General features: G+C 39.6%; 1 protein-coding gene across 4 annotated transcripts; it reads right to left on the reverse strand.

Annotated features, from left to right (window-relative positions):
* Positions 1 to 5,073: 5,073 nt before the first annotated feature.
* MDM2 (MDM2 proto-oncogene, E3 ubiquitin protein ligase) lies at positions 5,074 to 17,648 on the reverse strand. Of its 4 annotated transcripts, none has more exons than XM_009574651.1 (10): positions 17,577 to 17,648; positions 15,332 to 15,406; positions 14,842 to 14,975; positions 14,634 to 14,683; positions 13,234 to 13,301; positions 12,989 to 13,082; positions 10,295 to 10,455; positions 9,146 to 9,301; positions 7,463 to 7,540; positions 5,074 to 5,942 (listed from the first exon to the last, which is right to left on the reverse strand). In XM_009574651.1, the coding sequence occupies exons 1-10, from the start codon at positions 17,643 to 17,645 to the stop codon at positions 5,373 to 5,375; spliced, it is 1,455 nt and encodes a 484-aa protein (XP_009572946.1). In that variant the 5' UTR covers positions 17,646 to 17,648; the 3' UTR covers positions 5,074 to 5,372. The 4 variants fall into 4 exon arrangements, with proteins under 4 accessions (XP_009572946.1, XP_009572947.1, XP_009572948.1 ...); XM_009574652.1 differs by having other exon boundaries at positions 10,295 to 10,452; positions 17,577 to 17,645; XM_009574653.1 differs by lacking the exons at positions 10,295 to 10,455; positions 12,989 to 13,082; positions 13,234 to 13,301; positions 14,634 to 14,683; positions 14,842 to 14,975 and having other exon boundaries at positions 17,577 to 17,645.
* Between the last annotated feature and the right edge of the window lie 117 nt (positions 17,649 to 17,765).

The raw sequence follows: 17,765 nt of genomic DNA on the forward strand, positions 1-17,765 counted from the left end.
TAAGTGCAACCCATTGTTAAAAGATACCTTAAGCCCAGGTTTCAGGGGATTTTTTTGTTTTTTGCTTTACATTGCTCGCGCATCCTTTAAACGACAAGTAACTCAAGAGAAGACTTTGACTCGGGTATGGGCGAGCTGGAAAAGTTGCATTAGTCGGGCAGGCAATCCCCCGGGAAGAGACACACACCTGCCAGCCGGGAGAGCTGATGCTCTAGCGAAGCGCTGGCCAGGCGGATTTGGAAGTACGGTAACGCAGGGGGAGTGCATTAAGAGTACGAACATGCTACATAGTGCGCTTTGTTAAGTACACAGGTGACCCTACGGACACCGAAAGCCTGCATCCACCTGCCGGCACTGTGAATGATCACGAGCGGCCCACAGAGCTCAGAACCGGTACCAGCGTTGCCCTTCCGCGAGTCCCGTACGCGTGCACGCGTTCAAAGCTCCCTCCCACAGGGAAGCACCACAACAGCAAAGATCCCTTTTTAGGCTGAGTGTTGCGCAACAGCACGTTGTATCTTCCTGGGATAACTCCTGCCCCACCATATGTGTGGCAAGTTAACACGCTGAATAAATTACCTGCTTTAAAATTATAAACTCTACTTCTAAAGTTACACCCTAACATAACAGTAGCTTTGGATCAAGATGGGGAAGAAAAGTTCTTCACCCCTATATTAACCCTATTTACTCATTTCAGTTTATTCAGTTTCATTATGCTTCTAATAATTTTCTAATCTTTTTAAGCACGCAATTTTCTGAAACAATTATTCTTGTTGACGCTTTCTGTAGGAACGAGGAACTGTTTTTCCCTCATATTAGTCCTTAAGGGGAAAAATCTACCTGAAGTCTTGCATGTGGCTTCATACCCACACAGACATTTCAGAGACGGCGACATTTAAACAGATTTACAGCAAACAGAACTCAGTGATAAAATTGTACCACGCTGTTAGAATAAATGTAATGCTTTTAATCAATTAAAATTTTGTAGCACTTCTACCCTTTCTAAATCAACCTGCTAACTGAAGTGGCAGGCACACCTCCGGCATGGCACACACAGCGTGCTGGCCGGTAACACTAACAACCAACATTCGAGGGGTGCTGCTCAACAAAAAGCACAATCTTTGCAGCATGAATGTTCAATATAATCAGCAATCCAGGTACTTCTGTTTCAGCTGTGCAAGTTTTTTGAAGGAGAAAAGCAGCAGACTTCATAACTAATAAATCTTAAGTGAAGACGCAGTATTAGAGGTTCTCAAATATTTTAATATTCAACGCTTCTAGCCTTTTTGAGAAACATCAGACACTGAAAGCAATTTTGCCATCTGCCTCGAGAACTTCACTTTGCACTTCACCTCTTTGGGTCAAGAGTTGAATTTCAATACTAACAGCTAGCGACATAGTGAAAAAGTCGTATTTAATCACACAGTGGGTTTATTGTACTTCATAAAAAAGAACAAATGCGAGTCCTTGTAGCATTTGTACACAATTATTGTCTACCTGAAGTGCGCGAAGGAACAGCCTAAGACAATTACTGAAAATTGTGTACTGTCACATTTTGTCAGCCTCTGGCCATCCCTTCAACTTTCTCGGTCACGTGTTCAAAGGCAAAAGCAATTACCACCCATTGCAAATTAACCTTGAAACCTCTCGTCGCCTCACTGCATCCTCCGGACCATCGCCTCCCATGTTACCAGCGCAACGAAGCAGGCAGGCAGCTTTTTGGCTGTTCTCAGAGATGCAAAAGCATTCCAAAGGAAAACAAACGCCATCAAAATTTTCACTCTGCTAATGTTGCGCCAGCCTCCATCTCTATTTAATAAATGTTGTTCAGGTTCAATGCAGAAGTTGTTTTAAGGGAAGGAAAAAAGAAAACAAAGCCATAAATCTTCCTATGCCCCGCTTAATCTGAATATAGTCTGAATATTTCTCTCTTATTTTAATGCTACAATCCCTTAAATATTTTTCTGAGTGTGATTTACTAAGTATACATATTTATGTATCTACACACATACCAATAGACTAATTCAATAAATTAAAGCTCAAAACACTAACTGTAAGCACAAGAATATTTACAAACTGCAATAAATTAAAGATTAAAACATGCACAATATTAAATAACGATCTCAAAGACCTCATCAAGTAAGAACAATTGTCATCCTCTGTGCTAAAATTGTGCTGACTTTCGTGCCGCTACCCAAGGCCAGAAACACATTTACAGCCCACAAAGAACAGGGTGATCGACGCCAGGCGGGTCACAGCTCACCCCACGCGTACGGGGCGCAGGTCGGGGTGGCGGCACGGAGGCAGACCCAAGGATTTCAGCCTTTCAGACCGAACACCCGTCCCAGCTGGGGCCGGGGCCGCAGCCGCAGCGCTGGGGTCACAACCTCAGCGGCACACCCCCCAAAGCCCACGCGCGCACCTGCCTGCCAGCGTCCCCTATAGGGGCTGGAACAGTCACCAATACACATCACTCCCTTATTTGTAAGGCATGCTTTGGGGAAAAAATAAACCAAACAAAAACCCCTAAAGTTTTACTAGAAGTTATTAAGAGTAATATTAAGCCAGAAAATATAATTCAAAATGAAGATTCACTCTGACACAGTAGTTTGGCCATAGACGTAGAAATCAAAATTACCCATTTCCTCAGCATGCTATGGAGTAGAGGGTATTTCCAGGGCTGCTCTCCACAACAGAAGACATGCTAGGGAAGTACAATTTTAGAGCATAAAAGAGAGAATTCATTATGCTGTATGCTCTCACTTTATCTTTTGTCAAAGCATAAAGCATTAGTAGGAGATTAAATTGTTTTTGAAGAAAAATCCCAAAGCTGAGTGGTTGTGAACAGCAAGGATCATCGGTCTGGCCACATGTGCCTTTTTGAGAGCTGAAATACTTTTTTTTTTTTTTTTCCCTTCCTTTTTTTAAATACAGACATCACTTAAGGGTAGTGGAACAGAATGCCAAGAGTGGGATAGCACAATTTGTCCCAGCAGGAACTAGGTAAGAACAGCTGCTCTCCCAGGACTGCAGTTACACAGCTATCACAGTGACTGTAGAAAAGGTATCCTACTGGAAAAGCATAAGACATAGGAGACGAAGCTTTTTAAGTAGAGTCCCCGTGTTACCAACGCTTCTCCTGAACATACATGCCTACCATCCTCTCTCAGCTGCAGATTCCAGATCGTGATACGACCACTATTTGGTTCTGACCTGCAGGTGCAATGGAAGAGCCCCTGCAAGCTTCACTGCACTTAAATGGTTACATGCCTTAATTCATACATTATTAATTTTTGATTTGATATATTTATTAGAAGCATCCCTACTTGAAAAATTTAAGTATCTGCCCACAGGACTTCTTTATCTTAGGCTGAAGGATTATCAAACCCCATGAAACCTATGAAAGGTTACTGCTGACCAAAGAGCTTCAAGAACTTCCAGCTACCTGCTGTCACTTTACAAATTGCAAGGAGCAAGAAACTGGCATGTCAGAATTTGAAGAAACATACACAACGGGGGCTTACACTTTGTTTAGTTAAAATAAATTATGGTAAAACTTCAGAGACACCAGTATCTTTTAGTAGTGTTTTTCAAAAATTAGCTCAAGCGTATGAACAAATCACGAGTGATGCCGGTAATTTCAGTCTTTACCTATGAAGGTGTTTCTTTGCAGGCAAGTAACAACCAAGGGTTTACCGAGTCTCTCCTGCACAGCTTTATGACCTTTTCCCAGGTACCTCCTGGTATTCCAGGCGTTTGCAGCCCTGGTTTATGGACACTTTATACTAGAGTAACTATTTCAGCTCCGCCATGAACGTAATTATAGCGCGCAGGCACCAACATTTTTGTACTGGTGTTGTTAAGCAAGCTGTTTAACCTTGGCCTGCAGGATGGTAACACAGCACAATTCCTGCATTTAGGCTACGTCTCCATTCTTGGCACTCCCCTGACGCTGAAACTACTTATTGGCCATTCTCTATGGGGCAGATGATCAACAGCTACCTGTAAAATTAAAAGGTGCTAAAAACATACAATTCCTCTTGTAATCTGGTTTTCCAAAGGAATAAATACAACTCACTGGTACAGAAACTCTCCATCTGAAGAACAGCTCAGCTGAGTAATCTAACTACATCCTGAAGATACCTTAGCTTATGAAAATATACTCATGTTACCTACCCTGAATGCACCACAGAACTAAGTCCGTTAGTCGACTCCTCAGTAAAGGAACTGGTAAGTTTCACAAAGTTTTTGACAAAGTACAGTGAGGAGACAAGAGCTAAAAGCAGTAAAGGACAGGTCCAACGAGACCAATTTTGAGTTGGCCAAACACTTTGCGACAGATTTTCAGAATTCTTGTGATACAGATAAAAAAAAGTGTAGGTTGGAAATACTGAATTTAAAGAATGTCTGTGTGAACTAGAACCACACAGCTTATTTGTTTCTGCAGATGGAGGTGGATTTTTTTTTCTTACTATTTTTATTCAAGCGAATGTAGTGATCAAGCTGCATGCTATACTGCTGAAGTCAAAGACAAGTGCAGAAAGAGAGTAAGATTTCCCCTAATATCTCCTTCATTTATCTTGCCTGTTCAAATCTTTTCTCATGCTGCTAAAATAATCATCAGGATAGTACAGACCTTCAAACCCACAAAGCATTTTAAAAGCCAGTTTCTCAGGATGTTGAAGAGATAACTGTAAGACTGAACTTGGATCAATGACTTCTCAGGACACACACAGGCCTGAAGTTTACAATGCATGCTATAAACATAAAAGACACACAGTACCCTTTTCAGTTTCCAAAAACCTTAAATGATTTTCTATGGCTTCCTGGTAAGATCTCCCCCATAATTTCGTTACTTGGAGGAACTTAAGTTTTGGGAATGAGGGAGACAAGATTCTATTTATTTATTTTATTGACTTATTCAGAGGGTTCTGATTGAGCCTGGTGTCTTCACCAGGCAACAGATACTAGAATCTGGAGAACCTTCTATCTTCTTAAGAGGAGAAACTCACATTAACGAACTCTTCAACATGTCTCTCCTCTCACAATCATTGAATTTGGGTTTTTAATGTGTGTTTTTAATCCAGTAAAACAAATGTCACTAACTTGTATGCAACATAAAGCACTTGGAAAGGCAGGCAGTTTACAGGAATTGGTTACTTCTGTTGAGAGGGCTTTAAAATCTTCAAGCTGACTTAGGAATATAAGGCTAACCCCTTAACAAGTCCAGTGCACTTATTTCAAGAATTACTTTTCATACCAAATGTAGAGAGAACCAAAATATTAATTTTCCAATACGCATACAAAAATAGTTTCTTACTCTCTTAACCCGTTTATGAAGTTCCTTTTGCTGCTTTCCAGTCAACATCCATCTAACTAAAATAAGTTAGTACAATCATTTGTATGGGCTGTCTGCAAACCGGACAGGGTTTGTTCCTCTTCTTAAGTTTTCTTGCGCACGTAAAACATGACATGAGGTGTCCCGTTTTGCCATGTACTATGCAGCCATTTTTCGGTCTACTCTGACATATGACGCAGGGCTCTATGCTGGTAACAGGCAGACTGGATTCCACGCTTTCCTCTTTGTCTTGCATTTCTCTCTTCTCAGGTTCCTTATAGTCCTCCTGACTGCTACAAAACATGCTGCTCGATGTCGATGGTTGAGAATAATCTTCACTTTCTTGGGACTCGGAAATTTGTACTGCTTTATCCTCATTCTCCTCTACAGCTGGTTCTTTATCTTCAATCATTTTCACTTTCTTGCAGTCAGGCACATCAAAACCTTCTTCAGACTCTAGGGGGAAGGAACTTTCTAATTTGCTCTTTACCAATTTATCACTCTTTTCATCCGGAAGCCAGTCCTCACGAAGGGCCCAGCATCTGTGGCAATGTCGTGGTAGCGGAGGATTCATTTCGCTACATTCAGGACACTTCCAATAATCCTTCAGTGAATTAAAGGTTGGAACAGCTTAAGCTACTTGGAATGCTTACAACCGAAGTATTCAGAGATTATAAACAATTGATTACTGCCAAAATAATATTTATCTTGAGCTATCAACAATATAATTTAAAAATTCCATTCAGTGTTTGGTCCCATTTTATCGTTCTAAATTAAAATAGTCTGATTTTCAAAAGACTCTCTGACTTACTTTCTTCTTGCAGTAGAACAATGAGTGATTTATTATTTCTTTGGCAAAATTGAAGACACCAGACCACAAAAGTCTTCAGAAAACCTCATGAAAAACTTTTTTTCTGATAAAATGGTCACCATTCCCATTATTTTCAACAACAGACTTCTCAAATGGAAACTATTCAAGACTGAAGGGACATTTAAGCTGTGGGATGCTAAGCTGTTGGTGTGCAAAACGGCCGGGTGAGGGCACTCTGACACACTAGTGTTAGAGAATAGAAAACATCGGCCATTTGAAAAAAAAGAAGGGCTACGTCACTGTCTGAGATTACTCCGTACGCTACACTGAAAATACGCCACTATCTCATTAAAAATACACTTAATTTTTAAGGAGAAAGACCCTTCTTAGAAAAAATACATGCCACAGGGGGAATGAAAACAAAAAACAACCCAAAACTTATTTAGAAGATTTGAAGCACTTTTTCGTTGGAGTCCTAAACAACATCAGTGATGTCAAAAGCTTCAGAGACCAATTTTAATTCCTAGAAATAACATACAGACATATTTTTCCCACACATAAGCAGTGCTATGTTTTTAGATGGTGGCTAGCCCTGTGTTTTACACACATAGTAAAGTCCCTCAGTCCTACAGACCGTCAAGGGACTGGAGCATTTCAGGCAGTTTTGGACAACAGCTTTGTTCAAGCTTCGACTCTGAAAAGCAAGTAGAAATGAAAAGATACACTGCTTTTTAATTCTAGTTTGTGCTTTTTTCACATATGTCTACATACTTTGCCTCAAAATGCTGAATTTCTTCCCACGCTTCAAGAATGGTCTCACAGAATTTAGAAAAAGCCTCAAAAATCTATTAATTTTACAGTACTGTTCTGAAAATAGGTTTGCCTTCACATCTGTATGCTACAGATTCCTTCATTCAGGTTGGACAACAAAAAACTAGGTATTATGATTTATAGGAAGTTTTCAAATATAGATGACTAACTTTTTTTTTTTTTTTTTTTTTTTTGGCATGTTGTGCAAAAAGTCAGATTTAGGCTCCAAATAATTTCCTTCCATTGAGTCAGTGAAACTGTAAGTTAGTATTCTTTTTTAATGGATTAGGAAGCTTACTAATTTTTTTTTTAAATATCAAGGTTCCTTAATAGTCACATGTTCAGTAATTAAAATACTGTTTTGGAATCAAGCGTACAAGAAAAAGTCGATTTAATTAAAAAAAAAAAAAATCACTGGTAACAATAGAATTCATCTATACTCCTTGATCTACTCTGTCAGTTCACCCAACTTATGATGCTTTGCCAGTCAAGTTTTTACTCACAGCTAGAGAAATCTCTGGATCTTCATCAAATGAATCAGCATCACTATCTTCATCCTGGTAAATAGTCAGCTGATATACCTGGTTTAAATTAAAAAAAAAAGTATTGACGTAACTAGTTTTTGGCATTCAATTAGAAGTCTGATAGACTTTTAATCAAATGTAATAAATAGCACATATACGTTAATTTATATTAGCAAGTAACTCCACAAAACCCAATGACTGGTTTGGGGGAAAAGAATTCTGTTCATGCTTGTAACACACAGCCTGAAGAAAAATGTAGACTAGACAGATAGAAGGTACCACTTTCTGGACCGGAGGTGATCCCTCCCCTCTGCTCAGCACTGCTGAGGCCACACGTGGATCACTGTGTCCAGCTCCAGGCTCCTCAGTACATGAGAGATACGGAGCTACTGGAGAGAGTCCAGCAAAGGGCCACTAAGATGATTAAGGGATTGGAGGAGCTCTCACATGAGGAAAGGCTGAGAGAGCTGGGACCGTTGTTCAGCCTGAAGAAGAGAAGGCTCAGAGGGATCTTATAAACGTGTATAAATACCTGAAAGGAGGGTGTAAAGCAGACTGAGCCAGGCTCTTTTCAGTGGTGCCTGGTGACAGGACCAGAGGCAACCGGCACAAATTATAACACAGGAGGTTCTGTCTGAACGTCAGGAAACACTTTTTTACTGTGAGGGTGACCAAGCATGGGCACAGGTTGCCCTGAGCAGCTGTGGAGCCTCCATCCTTGGAGATACTCAAAAGTCATGTGGACATGGCCCTGGACAATCAGCTCTGCTTGAGCCAGGGGGGTTGGCTAAGATGACCCCCAGAGGCCCCTTCCAACCTCAACCAATCTTCAATTCTCAACACTGCTCCTGGGGGCAGGGGCACATCTCAATCCTTTCTTCCTCCAAATAACTGTCTTATCTCAGGGTGCAGCTCTACAGCACTGACTACAGTACAGTCAGTCCCATTCAGCCCTTCAAGTACCACAATTGTGTATGTCCCTGGCAAATTCTGCCTCTGGTACTTAACCAGTCTTGCCATGAACTGATTCACCTCTTTGAAGTAACAGAAAACTAACCCAGAAAAAAATAATTTCCTGCTTCATTCCTGACATTGCAGATATCTAGATCCCTTGAAAATGACAGTAATCACAATTTTACTGTCTTCTTGCCTCCTAATGAAAATTTCTAAAATTGTGTTTCAGCATCTCTACAAAACATTTATATTGATGGAGGCAAATGATTCAGAAATATCCCTTTGCAAGGAGTTACTAGGACAGTTTTCATTATTAAAAGTGTTGTCAAAGCTCAACACATACCTCTATAATTAAAAGCGTAGGCATAGACTCAAGTACACATGCTGCCATCGACTCCAACAGCTAGTGAGCGAAGTTAAACAGACACACTTTTCCAGACTGCTAAGAGTCTGTTTCAGAGTCTACGGAAAGCCTTAGCACCGTTCTGGTTACTGCCTGCTGGGTGTATAAAGGTGACCCAACTGCACAGGCATGTGATTTGCTTTAATGAATGACTGGGTGCAGTTTGTGACACAGCACATGCAGTCCTGAAATAAACCTGAAGAGTTACTTCTTCTTGTTGGAATCTCAAAATGAAGTATTCCTGTAAGCTTCCTTCCCCTTCTCACTCCACAGAGTCAAAAAAATCGCAAACAAAACAAACGTACCTCATCATCTTCATCTGTGAGCTCCTGTCCTTCTTCATTATGGCTATAATCTTCTGAATAAATAGACTCAACTTCAAACTCTACACTGAACTGGTCTGAAACAGAACTGTGGTCAAACCAATCAGAGTTTTCACTTAATGAACTGGCATCAAGATCCTGAAAAAGAGAAAGAAAGTACACATTCAGCCTCACTAGTCCATATTCATAACCATTACTGTTAAGATAGCTCATAAGATAAAACCAGACTACTCAGTTTAATTAGCTATGGAAAAAATGGGACCAGCTGCTGTTAGATAGAACATCTTTTCTGAGACAAACGAATCATAGGGAGGTAAAAATAAAGCCAGATCTGAAAGCCTTTTGTCATCTCTGTAATGGAGGCTGCAGTCAACCTACAGCCAGCTAGAAGACTGCTGCTACTATTTCACAAAGGTTCTCCTAAGAAGTGAAAGAAGAGATGCAAGAAGATGCTGTCTTTTGGCTCATGTCATTAAATTCTCTATTCTCATCAACTTTGTTAACCTTAATATGAGACAGTGGCTAAACAATTATAAAATATCAAGGGTGAAGATACAGTATTAGTTCTGTCAATTCAGAATACAGTATATGACTAGGAATACTGTTAGTTTAGCTCTTCATGACTTAACCTAACCACAGATAATTTGCCTCAAGTGTTTGCTGAAAACAATAAAAAACAGTAAAGGCTTGGAAAATGAATATAGCATATCATCAGGGCACTACTATGTAGTTACCGAAGCTGTATCGGAAATACCAGATGCCCAGAAGCACCAACTATTCTGAATTACGGAACATTTGTGACTGCTTTTCCTCTCTTAGCACTCTAAGAAACACTTATTTTAAAACGCAGAATATATCTCACATTTTTTCAATACTGCGCCAAGCAGTAAGAATCTGGTTTTTTAAAGCATATTCAGAGTTAATATTTTTAAAGATTTCACTTCAGCTTTGTCAGATCTATGAAAGACCCCACTCCACCCCCACACCAACTTTTCTTTCAGCCTCTTTTCTCTCCTCAGACACCACTGAAGGTACTGCTGCTTTTAATTAAGAACATGATGTTTTAAGATGCGTATTTGCACTTGTGGTATCTGCAAAATTTGTACCACAAAAATATGTATTTTGACTTACAGGAATGGAAAGAGAATCTGTTGAATCACTGCTATTGCTTCTTTCACGGCACAGACCACTGACTACACACCATGAGAGACTTTCATCAAACGTCAACGAAATGCTGTCTGACTTGTGTCGTTTTCTTCTGTCACTATGCAGATCATCTGAAGAATTTTCTTCTGGGCACATTCAAGAACTTTTATTACTCAAAAAACATCTATGCAATGTGCAGTTTTGAATATTCTTAATATAAGCTTAAATTGTAATTTACTTATATAGGAATTTAAGAAAAATAAAGTCATTCATTCAGTATTATTTTATGGGTAAAAAAGTAAAGGCACGAAAAACTTATTTAAAAAAGACACAGTAACACTGAGAAATGTGAAAAGTGTGAAACATTCCTGAAACCAGTATTTCAGGGGCTGGCTCTCCCCACTTGTCCCATCCGAACAGCTTGTAAATAGCAGTCTCCACATGCACGAAATAAAATAATTGCAAATTTGGAAGCATTTTCACTCCACACATGACACATTAAACCCCTTCTCATTTTAACGAATACAGTTAGGATCTTAATTGTCCTAGCACCCTCTATAGTCAGTAGACAGAAAGGCACTTTCAGAGGGCTTCTGAGTCCATCCCAGAATTTGCAGGGAGACAGAGCAACTAGCTCCCATGTCACATGCATACAAAGGACCTCAAGCTAGGTAAGGTAAGTTCAGGTTCAAGTTTCAGATACCTCAACAAATTTATCAGTTAATAGTTGCACTATATGTAATTGTATTTACTCAACAGGACTTTTGTAACAAACCACTATGACTTTCACCACACACTAGCAAGAAAATCTTCAAGGCATACTATGTAAAAATTGAACTCTGAAAGCATTGCTTTAAGCTTGGTTTGAAGGCAAAAAGACAATGCTTTTTAAATACATCATGTTTTGAAGCAACCACCTACAGCAGCATAAGGAGTAGGGGGACAGCATTTTAGGGGTAGGTAAGTCAAAATTCAGCTCCGCTGACTTTTACAGTGTTTGGTAAGAAACAATTTTATTAAAAAAGGTGTCGCAAAGTCAGTAGGTAAGTGCAGCGGAGTGAAAACTCCCCAAGAGGCCTGACAACTTGGTTCAACAGACCTCAGTAAGAGCCTGCTGTCCCCCTACAGGTGCCTTTTGCACCCACCCTCTATTGCCCAGCTTCTCCCTTGCCTTCCAAAATACACCCTGACAATCCACGAGTCTTCAAGTCTTGAATCTTTCATTGTAAAAGAAAAGAGAACAAAACACTTGTACATACTTCTCTTACTTTCCCTTGGTGCTTCTTGGCTCAGCCCCTCTCTTTTCTTTTTCCGCCCTGAGAGCCCCACCAAATTTGGTGCCCCCAGGCCCAAGGGTTGCTCCTGTCCATCGTTGTCCTCATTTAGTTGTCATGGCTCCATGCTGTACTGATACTGTATCACCACAAGGTTTCTACACACTATATAAGCGGCTCCAAAGGAGCCGCTACCATCCCAATTTAACAAGAATAGTGGTTTAAAAGGAAGATTTCCTATAAATTAGAAAAAAAGTGTATATAAAAACACTATATTAAAAGAACTTTTAAGGTTGTAACAAACTAATAAATGGATGCAAAGACAAGAGTTAATAATCAAACCTACAATAAGTAAGCATAACACAGGACCTTATGTGCTCTGGGTCATGCCTAAATATTACAGGTTGTGATGTTTAACCGAGACTTTCCATCCTTTCACTAGTTTTTGTTACAACATTAAAACGTTCTTTTAATTTAGTGCAAACCGCTCAGCAACGCAGCACAGTTTTTGGACTGACTAACATAACAGTGGCCTATGATGAACACAAAGAAATACTACACAAAAGCTGAGGAACTGAAAAATGTTCCCAAGCAACCGAAGAAAAGAAAGTTCTATGCAGCGACAGAAGGTTATCACTGCCCAGGTAATTACAACCGTCAAGTCATGAGGTAACAGAAGTAAGTGATGGAACAAACTAATGTAAGAAATTCCACAGAATAGTATTTAAGTAGAACTGTAGAGAACACTTCCATCGAGAAATGTAAAGTTATTCAGGTTTATGCTGACCAGCTTGTTATTTGCTAATTATTGGAAGAAACATTCCACATTTTCAAAATGTATTTGCCAGTGATTACTGAATAACCACAGTAAAGAGGAAGAGGAGACAACTATGATCCTTAAGTCACCAGACTTTTTAAAAAGTGCTTAAGGAATGGTCAGGTACCTATATCCAAAATCATCCCATGTTACTACCAGACCTTTGATGTCTTTGCCACCAAATGAAAACTGCTTTTAGACAGCAAACAAAACGTAGAATTTTGTGGCTGTCTACAGAGGGAACTTAAATTAATTGGACTACATTAGTCTATTACAAACAAAAGTGTTCTCATCATGAAGACAACACAACTGATTAAGTCCTGCTGATGTGAACGAGTTTAATAGATCTGTGGAACAAGTTATTCCATTCATCTTACTAACAGTTCTAGAGATCTGGACTGTAACATAATACTGGGGCAATGCAAGGAATCGTGTATTTTTTCCAGACTGAACATTTTGTTTTAGATAAGCAGAGAAACATGAATAGTATTTCACAGCATCTTTCAAAGTCAGTAAGGCAACAGAATGTACTTTTTTTCCCTAAGTGGCCATGCTACTGAAAGCTCTGCATCATAAATCTGCACATACCAGATTCACTGTGTGTTCTCCTCCTAGAAGATGTAGTTGGTCGGGAAGTCACATTTGATGAAGTCTGCTTCTCTTCTAACTCTTGCATAGATTCCTGGTTAACAGAAATACTGAGTAAGCCTGAACATAAATATGAGGTAAAAGGCTAGAATCAACTAATTGCATCTAAACCATTGACGGTCTCATGCAAAACTAAATAGAATTTACATCTCGGAACATTTATTTTTTAAAAAAAAAAAAGTCACCTTTAGAACATTTTCTTCTTCAAGCTGAAATCTGGCATCATCCTCAGGCGTGTCAGCAAGCCTAGACTCTGAAACCAAATCAAACCAAACAACCGTAATACAGCACAGCAGAAAAGGTCAATTTTAGGCTCAAAAACATTAGAGTAAAAGCAAGGGAGAGAAGTTAACTGCACACATCATTTACAAAGTAAATTCTAAACAGAACTTACAATGCAGATATTTTGCAAGAATGGAAAAAACAACCCCATTCCTTTGCTTTTCAGGTGTGTGCAGCACTTTCTCTGTAACATTACTGAAGTGGGAAAGTGGGGAGGAAGAAGAAATCTTGACCACAAAATAATTCAGAATTTTATTATAAATGCCTTCAAATGAAGTCTGTGCATTAGCTGGGATTCTGCAGATATGAAAGAATATAGGCAGGAAATATTTTACACTTCTTCCTCTCCAAAGTATATTTTACTAGCTACCACCTTATGGGAACACTGAATTAAAAAGACATTGAATAGAAGAAAAATTAACTGCTTTAATTATACATGCTTACTACCAGACAGACCATGAATTAATAAATTATCTTTCAAGAAAAGAATTTGAGAGATAATTTAAGTTTGCAAGCATAACAATAAGGGATAACCAAGACAGCACGTTTCCCATCTTCAGCAACTGAACACTTGCCTTTAGGAAGAATCAGAAACAAAGGGTGTCTTAATATGGATTTAGAAGCCAATTTATAAAACGGCTTCCATTGTTTAACTTCTGGTTCACTCCTTGCGTTAGCCAAAAATTACAGCTATATTGAGCATTTTTATGCTGCAGGAAAGATGACTGTATGTAACAGTTCTCCATTTACGGAGTGGCTATCCACAACGTTACAACAAAGCTACTTTAAGTGTACAGACCTTTTAAAAGAGGACTCAGTATAGCTGAGGGTAACCAGTTCTAAATGTACTCCACATTCAGTTTTGAAAATTAAAACAGAACATTAACAGAAAGAATAAAAAGCATTTGCCCTGACTTCACTGCTGGCACAAGTTCAAGACGATAATTTTTGATATTAAAGCTTTTTCTGTTGTTGAGGGCTTTATCTGTAAGAAATACAAGCAAACGAGTAATTTTTCGGTTTAGTCCTCTTTGTGTTCAGCTCTGATTGTGCTTTTTCTGATTCTAGTCCAACAAAATTACCCAATTGCTGTTCAGATTTTTATTTTTTTCCTCCCCCAGAAGAAACAGTGTTTGCTTTCATTCACTATTTGTGGTTGCTCTGGACAGTAGTGTGTAAAGCCAAATAGCTAATTATGGAGAGATCGATGTTATCTGATGACTACATGCAAGATGCATTAATGTAAGTTATATTTTCCCTATGACTATTTCCCAAAACAAAAGGTCCTCCCAAACTAGCTTACCTGGTTGATTGATTGCTATCAGATTTCTGGAAATCATTGAATATAGTCTCCTTAGATGGGGATAAAGAAAGAGATGTTGCAAGTTAGCTACACGTCATTATAAAAGAGAGCTTACCATCTTTGAAGATGCAAAGAGTTAAAAAAGGCCATACGCATTATGTTCTCCATTATTTCACAACCAGACTCTCAGAAAAGAATCCCATTTTACCTGTGTTCTTTTACTGAAAAGCTTGTTACTCCAAATAAATCCCCCAGGAGATCATTTGCACAGTGTACAATATGTTGCTGTTTTTCATCATATAATTGTTTAGACATAATATATTGTCCAAGATAGAATATTACCTGTAAAATAAATGACATACGCAGACATTAAACACCCAGGTTCTGTTAAGTGTAAGAGAACACACATTAAAGTCATTGAGATTTGCTCTTCTGACTTTGATTGCCTAAAACTCCCTTTGAGCTGAATCTATCATTCCCAAGTACTCTGCTATTCTACTGACCAGCAGATACTTTTGTTCAGATTTTGAGAAACCTGCTAAACACCACCTAACAAGTCAGCAGGAGAATAAAAACAATACCTTGTCTCAATATCTTCTAGATAAACTGTGAACTACACTGCCCCCCATTCACCCAAAACAAAAGACCAATCTATCTGTATCCACTGTAATCTACCTTTAGTGATTAGAAGTTCTCACCTCCTTCATAGTAAAAGTGTCCTTTTCTGCACCAGCTAACTTTAACAACTTCAACAACAGTGGCTTTGGTTTAACCTGTGTGGGGAAGAAGAAAAACAGTATGCACCAATTATTCACCAAACACAACACTAATACAGGAGGAAGCCAACCTGTATGAATAATGTGATACACAAACACACAATTACATTAAAATCTGTTCACATCCAGGTTTTTCACTTTGCAAAGTAAAACTTAAAAGAAAGTAACACGAACCCAATCATACTAATCTTCTCATACACTGTACATTTTAGCTCAAACCCCGATCTTTCACTGGTACATACAGATTCCTCGATTTGAGCTACAGGATTCATTTGGTGGTTCCAAGTACAGGGCCGGGTTCTGGGGAATTCAGCTTTAATCCTTTAGTCATTACAGTGACTCCCAAAGGGGAGGGAGGAAGGCAAACGGGCCTTTGTGACTATCTGTCAAGTCCAGAGTGCAAATCACAAACCAAAGCACTGGTCCACCTCTCTCCTAGTCTCTTCCTGTGAAAGCTTCTGGGGCTCTGGTTTTGCATTTGTCAGCTGGGCTGCTTTACCTCTGAAGACTTTTCTTAGCTGGGATAAGCACACCCTGATCCTTCTGTCGTATTTCAATCACTCCGACCTCCGCAATAGCCTCCCACCCACCCACTGTGCCAGCAGAGTTTTATCTGCAACTAGTCTACGACAATTTCTGAGGTAGAGGAGGGAAAAGTTTAAAAAAAAAAAAAAAAATCATCACTTTCCCCCCTCTTTTTTTTTCTTTCTTCTGGCCAGACCAGTGTCCTGATCCCATTCACTGCACTGTTCCACAAACAGCTGTGCCAGTACCAGTGCAGGAGATGAGAACAAGCTGCAGGGGCTGCCACAACTACAAAGAAAATGCCTGCGGAGCACTGACAGTTCCCAGTGCAGTATATTCTAGAATTGCCACTTTAATAATAGCATAACCGTTCTAAGAACAGGCTAATATTTAGCTATCCTAATATATTCCCTAAAGTAAGAAAAAAAAAAAATTATAGAAAAGAAACATTTTATAGGAAAGTGTGAATAAAATATGAGACAAGGAATAAATGCTTAAGAGAAGAGGGGGGGGAACTTCCCTACATTCCATTTCAAATATCTGCTAAAACCAACGCTAAGTTCTAGTACATTAAAAGAGATTAGTTGCAAGAATCACACATAATGAAAACAATAAACAAGCTTATGGACAACATTAGATGTCTGTTCACCCCTTCCTAAGTGCTGAATTATTTAAAGCATGCGGCATATATTACAGGAAGCAAACAGTTAACTTTTTGAACTACTGATGACAGCTGAGCATAGAAAGGCAAAGCAGTTTCAGATCTCTGAATTCACAACTAGACCCATGGGTTCAGATCCTTTTACTCCCCAGCCCTCTACCCCTGACTCCTGCAAGTACGAAGTTCTTCTGCCACGCAGATCTGACAGCAGACAGTAGCAACACATTATGACTTAAAAAAAGAAGAAACAAACAAACAAACAAAAAATCAGCTTTGAACAGTCTGCTGTTCTGTTACTTCGCCTTTTTGAAGTTCTGCTATTAGTCTACACTTTCAAGCTCTACCCTTCTACAAAAAGTAATCCAGTTGAACTGTCATTGTACACATGCCGTTTTTAACCCACATCTCGGGTGTAACACGTAGGCTTCCATCCTCAGGACAACTGACGTAGAAAGCCTGGACAGCATAACTGTCACTGTATCATGGAAAGCCTGGATATGCAAAGCCATAAACACAACGAAGACTCTTATTACAACTTGCTTATGAATTCCAATAGAGGAGGAAGTGAAAATGCCAAATTCAAAAGCCTTCAGTTGTAGTGACATGATTATTTCACAAACAGTGTACGTCTGACACAATGGAGATCTTCCACAACTCTTCAGTTACGAACTGTTAACAATTTCCACCACGAAAGACTTGCCATGACCAAATCGGACCATAAGATACTTTTTATCAAAAGAAAGCAACCTGCCCATCAAAGGTCTCCAGGAAACAGTCTCTAGACCTAAACCATCACCCTCAACACTCAACCACGAATGAGAAAGATTTGCTTCACGTAGAGGATCAAAGAGAGCCCATCTTCACCGGATTTCCTGTCTTTTCTCTACGCATCGCTTGCTGAGCAAAGCGGCCCTTCTGAATTAGCAGATAAAAACTCTGCAAAAAGCATGAAAAACTCGCGCGTCCAACAGAGCTACTGACCAGCGCCTCTTGCTCCGAAGCAGTGACAGAGGAGGCATCCGTAAGGGAGGACATCTTGGTATTGCACATTTGCCTGCAATTAAGGGGAGAACAACCTCAAAACGCGGAACACAGCCGCACAACCCGGCTCCCCCCCGCGCAGAGACACCCCGGGGCAGGCGCAGGGCTGTGCTCTGCAACCCAGGGGTG

Source organism: Fulmarus glacialis, unplaced genomic scaffold (assembly GCF_000690835.1).
Source record: "Fulmarus glacialis isolate BGI_N327 unplaced genomic scaffold, ASM69083v1 scaffold7583, whole genome shotgun sequence".
Classification (NCBI taxonomy): domain Eukaryota; kingdom Metazoa; phylum Chordata; class Aves; order Procellariiformes; family Procellariidae; genus Fulmarus; species Fulmarus glacialis.

Coding starts and splice junctions, on each gene's coding strand:
- MDM2 (XM_009574651.1), bottom strand. CDS start 17,645: ATGTGCAATACCAAGATGTCCTCCCTTACGGATGCCTCCTCTGTCACT. Junction 14,976..15,331: donor ACACTTTTACTATGAAGGAG/GTGAGAACTTCT, acceptor TTTATTTTACAG/GTAATATTCTATCTTGGACA. Junction 5,943..7,462: donor ATCCAGAGATTTCTCTAGCT/GTGAGTAAAAAC, acceptor AATTCACTGAAG/GATTATTGGAAGTGTCCTGA.